The sequence below is a fragment of the Podarcis muralis genome, chromosome 4 (assembly GCF_964188315.1).
Source record: "Podarcis muralis chromosome 4, rPodMur119.hap1.1, whole genome shotgun sequence".
NCBI classification, from domain to species: domain Eukaryota; kingdom Metazoa; phylum Chordata; class Lepidosauria; order Squamata; family Lacertidae; genus Podarcis; species Podarcis muralis.
The window spans coordinates 22986109-22993850 of record NC_135658.1 but is presented as its reverse complement, the minus strand read 5'-3'; the positions used below and the strand labels follow the sequence as shown (position 1 = coordinate 22993850).

At 44.5% G+C, this 7742-nt stretch overlaps 1 protein-coding gene across 1 annotated transcript; it reads left to right on the top strand.

Annotated features, from left to right (window-relative positions):
• The first annotated feature begins 493 nt into the window (after nt 1–493).
• Nucleotides 494–4138, top strand: LOC114595313 (vitelline membrane outer layer protein 1-like). Its single transcript, XM_028725618.2, has 3 exons — nt 494–701; nt 2474–2577; nt 3756–4138. The coding sequence occupies exons 1-3, from the start codon at nt 531–533 to the stop codon at nt 4048–4050; spliced, it is 570 nt and encodes a 189-aa protein (XP_028581451.2). The 5' UTR covers nt 494–530; the 3' UTR covers nt 4051–4138.
• Nucleotides 4139–7742: the final 3604 nt, after the last annotated feature.

Below are 7742 nucleotides of genomic sequence, written 5' to 3'. Positions count from 1 at the left end.
TGGCACCTGATTCACATGATTCACCCTAACCCTAACCCTCACCATCTTCCATCTAATAATTGTAGGTTCACGAGGGGATGCGGGTGGCGCTGTGGGTTAAACCACAGAGCCTAGGACTTGCTGATCAGAAGGTCGGCGGTTCGAATCCCCGTGATGGGGTGAGCTCCTGTTGCTCGGTCCCTGCTCCTGCCAACCTAGCAGTTCGAAAGCACGTCAAAGTGCAAGTAGATAAATAGGTACCTCTCTGGCGGAAAGGTAAACGGCGTTTCCGTGCACTGCTCTGGTTCGCCAGAAGCGGCTTAGTCATGCTGGCCGCATGACCCGGAAGCTGTACGCCAGCTCCCCTTAACGCTGTAGTTGCTATTGACACGTAATGCACATTCAATGCAAATAAACCTACTAGTGGTCTTCCTTTACCTTTTACAAGTTTAGAAAATATTTCATTGTCTCAGGATATGACCTGGCTCAGACCTCTGGGCTATAAATTCCCAAGACTGCTTTCCTTCAACTAGCTTCAGAGCAGAGATACCATGGATCTCACTGCCTCACCTGCGTTCTTCTTGATCCTCTGCTGCTGCCTTTGGTCTGTGGAAGCCCGAGACTTTAATTCCGTCCTTTCTGTGACAAATGGAGGATCTTGGGGTACCTGGGGGGTAATCCAGTTTTGCCCTCAGGGATATGCTTTTGGTTTCTCACTGAAGGTAAGGTTTCCTCCAGGGTTGCTGTCACCATTGGCTCACTTTGAAGTTCCTCCCTCCCTTTCTTTCTGAACACCTTCTGAAGATGGGGAAACAATATGGAACTGATGGACTCTTAAGTCTATTAGTCCAGAGGACTAATATGGGCAATAAGGGCCTCTTATTGCCCTAATATGGGCAATAAGAGGTTGAGTAGCCAGATGGTAATTTGGGCCACCAAGTAAAATATATTAGCAACTTATGCAGCAGTGCTATTTTTCTAGAAAAAGAGGTGTCTTGTTCTCTTAGAACGGCAATAGTGCCCGCTTGAGAGCTGCCGGAACTGAGTTCTGGCAAGTTCTGGATGGGAAAAAAAAAGCTCTGGTATGCGGGCAGATTATTTGGTGGTGGGGCAGTGCATCCTGTTTCACTGCTTGAGGCAAAAGGGGAAGATCCACTTCGTCCAACTGCTGCTGTCACTACCACCATGACCTAACTACTTCAGCTGACACCGCCTGCTCTGCTTCCACTGTGCTCCCAGCCATTGGGCTATGGGGGCAAGATTATGCCAATTTGGGGTGAGATCTTGCCCCAAATGTATGTGGTCTTGCTCAAAATCAGTGCCAATGGTGCTTCTCTGCCAATAGTGGAGACAGCAAGGGATGTGGGGCACCCTTGGGCATGCTACATTGGGGGTTTCTGGCACCTGAAGCAGCAGCCCCACCCTGCCTAATGACTGGGCCGGCTCTGTTTGGTGGGACTGCTTACATGTAGGATGTTTTCCAACATATCTCCAGATATGTTGGACTCCATCTCCCATCAACTCCAGCCAGCAAGACAAATGATCTGGGATGATGGGTGTTATCATCCAAAACATCTGAGAGGGATCAAAGTTGGGAAGCCTGCAGTATTGGAAGTGATTGCCAGTCTTAAAAAAAAAAATCACTCAAGGTTTATAATTACGGCTGAATGCAGTGTGTTTCATCGCTCACCCACAAAGAATTGGATTGTGCAATTCAAAAATAAACAACAAAAATACATACACTCACACACATACAAAACAATTGTTTTGCAGCAATGTCGTGTTTTGGTTTGCATGGTGCGCTTATCTTTTAGATCTACTAGCATGATTCTCGTCCAAGGTGAAGGAGATCCCGACTGAATTCCCTGGCAAGCAGTGAAAAAGTTGTAAAGAAGAGCACAGGACCTTTAACTAATTTTGGCTGTGGGGGAAAGGCAGTGCTTGGAATGAACTAATTTGGTTTAACCAAGCTGATTGAGTTAATGCAAAAATCTGCACATGAAAGTGATCCCCATAATTGCCAGGAGAACGAAACATGAATTAAACTATTTACATTCCAGTGTGTGCTTTTTTAAATGTCTTCAAAGATTCCTGAAGTATGTTTTATACTTCAGGACAGCAGCTTGCAACATTCTGAATGCTTAATTTTTATTATTTTTTTGCTGACGATCATTTCAAGGAATGAGTTTCACATGGGCTGTATGGCTGGTGTGATAGCTCAGTTGGTTGGGCATGAGACTCTTCATCTTAGGGTTGTGGGTTAAAGCATCATGTTGGGCAAATAATTGCTGCATCGCAGGGGGTTGGACTAGATGACCCTTGTGTCTTAAGAGACTTAAGAGAATGGATAATTCTAGCTGAAAACTGTTGCATCCATGCCACGTTAATTGAACTTAGATCTCATTGAATTCATGATTTACTTTTGACTTTGATTTTTGCAATCCTTGGTTTATCCTCAGATTTAACCCAGTCTCTTCATCTCTCTTCCCACTAGGTAGAGCCACCCCAAGGTGGTGGTTCTAAGGAGGATGATACAGCCCTAAATGGAATTCGCCTGCACTGCACTGACAGTTCAGTAATTGAGTCTGCAACTGGATCGTGAGCATCTCTCTGGATTTCATTTCTTTTTGGTTGCAATTTTTGGGAAGGTGTTGGTGGGAGGGGCTGAACTGAAATTTGTTATGCTAGGTTAGACCAGCACAAAGAAACCATAGGGTTCACCTTGCTTTTTCTGACCTCTGAAAGGGCACCAACTCTAGCTTTTTGCTGGCTTCCAACTCAACTTTGCAGTTGAGTTTTAGAGGTTGGCACTGTTGGTCACTTGCCAATCCCTGTATCCCAATAGGGGGCCCAGTACAGACACCTTGAGCTTCCTTTCTTAGTTGCAACTCTTGCTCTCTTTACAAGTTCACTGAATCTCTTTGAGCAAGGGACAGGAGGAAGGACAGGGAGCAGCAGCCTCTGGTTATCTTGCCCTCTCCCTCTTGGTCTGCCATAGATGTTGGACTCAGAGAAGCAGCTAAGTGAGAGGGCAGTGATGGGAATTAAGGAGGCAAACATTTTACCCAAGACTAAACCTGGATCTGTCTCTGCCTCATGGAAGCCAAGAAACAAATAGAGATAAATGGAAACTCCAAGTCTGTTCAAGAGAACAAGGATTTTATTCAGAAAACACCATATTCCAGTCGGGAGGGATCAGATATTTGTTTATTTAATATTTACAATCCCCAACATTTCAAAAAGCTCTATGCAGTATACAGTCTAAAACGCCAAACAATATATCCTTAAAACATAAAAGAAAACCTAAAACCAATAAAACAGGAAGGCACTATGCCTCAGAAGAGTTCTCTAGCTCAAAAGAGGTTGAGCCCCAATAAATGGATAATTGTGTGCTTTTTGAGACTCTCTCCTCTTTTCCAGTAAACAAATAATTGTTCTGGACCATTTCAGGCCCAGAAGATCTTAGGCTGTGTTGAGCAATACTTATTGGAAATGATACATTAAAGTGACAATTAACTGTTTCACAGACTCAGACAGCAACAATACCTGCTTCTGGGTTCCCGGAGAACTGCTTCTGCCCTCACCGGGAGAAGCGAGTGTTGGGGCAGAAAGGAGGGGCAGAGGAAATTGCTTTGTGATACTTTGGATGCAACAATGCAGAGCCCTTGAGACATTGGGGGCATCCTCTTGGAATATTCACATGGAGCTAATCCATTTAGATGTAAGCAGAAGGCTCTCCATGTTTTAATAATTAACACCAGTGTCTTCTTTGACAGGTGGGGAACCTGGACAGGGATTCAGTATTGCCCTCAAAGCAATCTGATCTCTTACTCTCTGAGAGTGGAAGGATACCAGGGCGATGGTGACGATACGGCCGCCAACAACATCCAGTTCACCTGTCAAGACGGAACTGGGCTGATGGGCCAGGGACTTAACTGGGGTAATTTTGGCCCATGGAGCAATCGCTGCTCCTCTGGTTATATCTGTGGGATCCAGACAAAGGTGGAGTCTTACCAAGGCAACGGCGATGACACAGCACTTAATGATGTGAAGTTCTTCTGCTGTGATTGAACCCAATGTACCTCCGCCCCTTACGGCATATCTCTGGTACTATTCGGCATTTGTGAAGGTTAACAACAATTAAATATTGTCTTCAGAATTCTGTGTGATTCTTTTGAACAGAATTCTGCACCTATCACTTCTGGATGAGAAGCAATGAAAAGTATTAAAGAAGGGGCACAACTATGCAGGTGTTGATTAACAAACAAAGACACAGGGTGCTGAATCACAGTCTGAATCCTTTCTGTTGGCCCCGAGACCTGACTCAAAAAGAGGCCACAGACATAACTGGTTATCCTCCAAATCAAGAGCCAAAACCTGGGTAAATAAAAATGCTTTTGTCTAGCACCAAGAGGGCTTCCTTAGCCCCACATTGAAATTTTGGGGTTTCTTTTTTTGGGCCTAGAACTGAACTTGTTTTTTTGTGGGAGGGGAAAGCAGTGTCATGGCTCTGCCAAGGCTTCGGGAAAGCTATTCATTCCCTGGTTGCAACAAGAGCAGAGGAAACAAGGTAGAGTCCTTCTTAAATGAGTTTTAGTCAATCCTAATAGCGAGAGACAAAAGAAAGCAACAAGCCTAAATATGGCATTACTCCAAACTGGGCTCCTCCTCCCACCTCCCTTACTGTGGCCACTTGTGGTCAAATGTCTCTGATTCCATTGTTCCTGCACTTTTAACAAACATCGTGTTCTGGGAGAAGGGGGATCAGAAATACTCTCTAGTGACAGCATGTCATCTGGCTGCCCTGCTACAGTCCCCTCCACTTCTTCTAACACTGCCCAACTCTCTTGTTCATCTATCTCTGAGCTGTGATTTCCCTCAGACTCCTCAAAGCCCTGCTGTAATTCAGTGCTGCCTCCCCCTTCTCCTGATGCTGCAGGAGAAAGGTGTGTGTGTGATCTCCACCACTCCTCCTCCTTCATCTCGCCCTCTTGAGTCCAATCCCTGACAAGCAGGGAATCACAATGCCTCTGTTTCAGATTTGAAAATAATCTGTGAGAGGATGCTTTTAAAGATGCCTTAGAAATGTCAGCTGGCAGAATGCAGCCGCCTGCTGGGAGCCAAGATGTTGGCACACGTAATATCAGTGCTGTATTTGCTGCGTTGGCATGCCCTCCAACATTCCTCGGATGAAAATAGAGACATTTTTTCTACATCAGTGTGCCCCCTCTCCTGATGGAATACGGGGAAAGAGCAGGGATGGCTGAGCTGCCCAAACAGCTGTTACCAAGAGGTGTATGTCACAATACCGTACTGGCAAATGTCTTGGTTATATGATACATGGTAAAACAACATGGTAAAATCAACCAGCTTTGGGTGTCAGAAAAGGCTTCTGCACCAGATGTTTCAAGGCAGCAATTTCTGCACCAGCAACATAGTCTCTATGGTCAGCAGCTATGACCCCTGCGCACCTGCGTGAGCCAGGCACACTTAGGCCTGTTGCTAATTGCAGATTAATTGCACTGCAGAAGGCATGCTGGGGAGACCACACATTCAAGAAACACAAAATAACTTTTGCTAGGTTTTAATAGCAAAAACAAAAACTCCTTTTACACTAAATTAAAATATAAAAATAAGCATGACCCATCCACTAGGGCACAGGCAGAGCTCCATACTGCTCTTTATATACCATACCCAACAGCTTAATTACCAAAACTTAACAGCACCTGCCATACTGCTTCACAGCTGTAAAACTAGGTCACGTGATTTGCTCTGGCCTTTAAAGAAATACACATCTTGTGAAGCAATAATGAACCCTCAAATTTAAAGAACCCTCAAATTCAACAAGGCCGCTCCTGCCACTACCATCACCCTGATCAGATGCGTTGAGCAGTATCAACTGGTGGAGCTGAGAAGTGGAGCAGCAACAACAACAGCTGGTGCCCAAACCCCTCTCCTTCCTGCAGGTCCCAGTGCATCACTGTGAGGGGTTGGGCCATCTTCTTCCCACACACTTGCCCTTCCCCACTCCCTTTCCCTGCTTGTAGAATTTGGGACTCTGTGCAAGGCTGGATTAAGTTTTAGGCAAAATAAGCACACGCTTATCAAGAGAAGGGGGGCACCACCGAAATTTTCCATTGCCATGGACCATATATTGCAGCTGAGGGCAAAAGGCTCCCACAATAAATGGAAGAATTACAGGTATATATACTACCACAATAGCAGTAAATAATAATAAACAATAATAAAATAGTAATAATAGAGATTAATCAATACAACAAAATTAGACTCTGGTAACTGGTAAAATGCCACTCGTTCCACCGAGGCTCACATGTTTATATTTTGAATGAGATATGTATGGGGGCACTCAAATCTTTTAAGTGTTTAGGGCAGAGCTTTCCAAACTTTTCATGTGGGTGACAAACTTTTGAGACTTGCATCGTTTCACAACACAACAATTCAGTTTTACTAGCAAACTAGCCCCTTTCCAGCCCTGGGAGGAGCGCGGGGAGCATTTGCGTGACATACCTACTGTCATGCGTCCAGGTTCCTGGCTTGATAGCACAGTAAGCGTCGTTAATTAAAAAGGAGGAATTATTGCAAAAACAAACAGATAGCTCCGGATTCCTGTAACATAGCCTCTGGCATCATCAATCAAGATGACCCTTCTGAAGTCTGTTTCTGGGTTTTGCAGAAGATATTGAATCTTTGGACCTTGCATCGTTTGTTTTGTTTCCTGTCTAATAGCCCACCCCTTAGCCGACTCTTAGGAGAGACTGGGTCAGCTCCAACCTCTTCCCGGTCTGACAGACTACTTCCTTCTCTGTTCCTGCCTGATTGACTTTGGCTGGGTTCCAGCCTGCTCACAGTCGTCCCCTTATCAACTGGCATTCCAAGGGGGGCGGGAGCTAGCTCTCTCTGCTCTTCCTCCTGCACGAGAGTAAACCCACTTTGTTCCTGGCTGCTTTCCTCAGCTGACTGCAAATCTTCACTGGGAGTTGTCTCATTCTTGACACCTACACACCGCAGCTGACAAACTAACGTGTCACGACACAAAGTTTGGAAAGCTCTTGTTTAGGGCTTCTAAAGGTCTTAATCTGGCCCTGACCCTGTATGACATAATGAAACTCTGAGATGGTTTAAGGGTTTTTGTGGTGGTCTCAGCATTTTCAGGGCAGTTGGAGACTGTGCATTGGTGACCTATTCATTTCTAGACCATTTAAAAAACAGGACACCAGCTTTAAAGCTCTAGTAGGTTTGGGACCAGGTTATCTGAAGGACTGCCTGTAGCCATTTGAATGTGTCTAGCCCTAGAGATAGGTTTCTCCCATTGAGATATATTGCATCTGTGGGCCGATGCCTGTTGGATTCTCTCAGTAGGCACCTAACTAGTGGCCCTAGACAAATTATTTATAATCCGGGGGGAGGGGAGAATTATACAGTGTCAGCTAAATTCTACATATCTTGTGTACATTTGAAAGAATGTTTGGTGAATTGTATTGAATAGACTTGTCTTTGATTTGTACTTCTTTTCTTTTTTCAAAATACCATATATAATAATGTAATGTTGTCAAGCAAATTTAATAAAACAAACAAACAAACAAAAAACAAAACAAAAAGCGAAACAAAAAATGGCTTCCTAAGACTATTGCCAGGCAATAAAATCTAAGACAGAAGAGAAGTCAAAACCTCATAGAAGGCTCATGAGGCTCTTTAAGGGAAGCACTCTTTTCGCATTTAGAAATGGAAAACAAATGAATCAA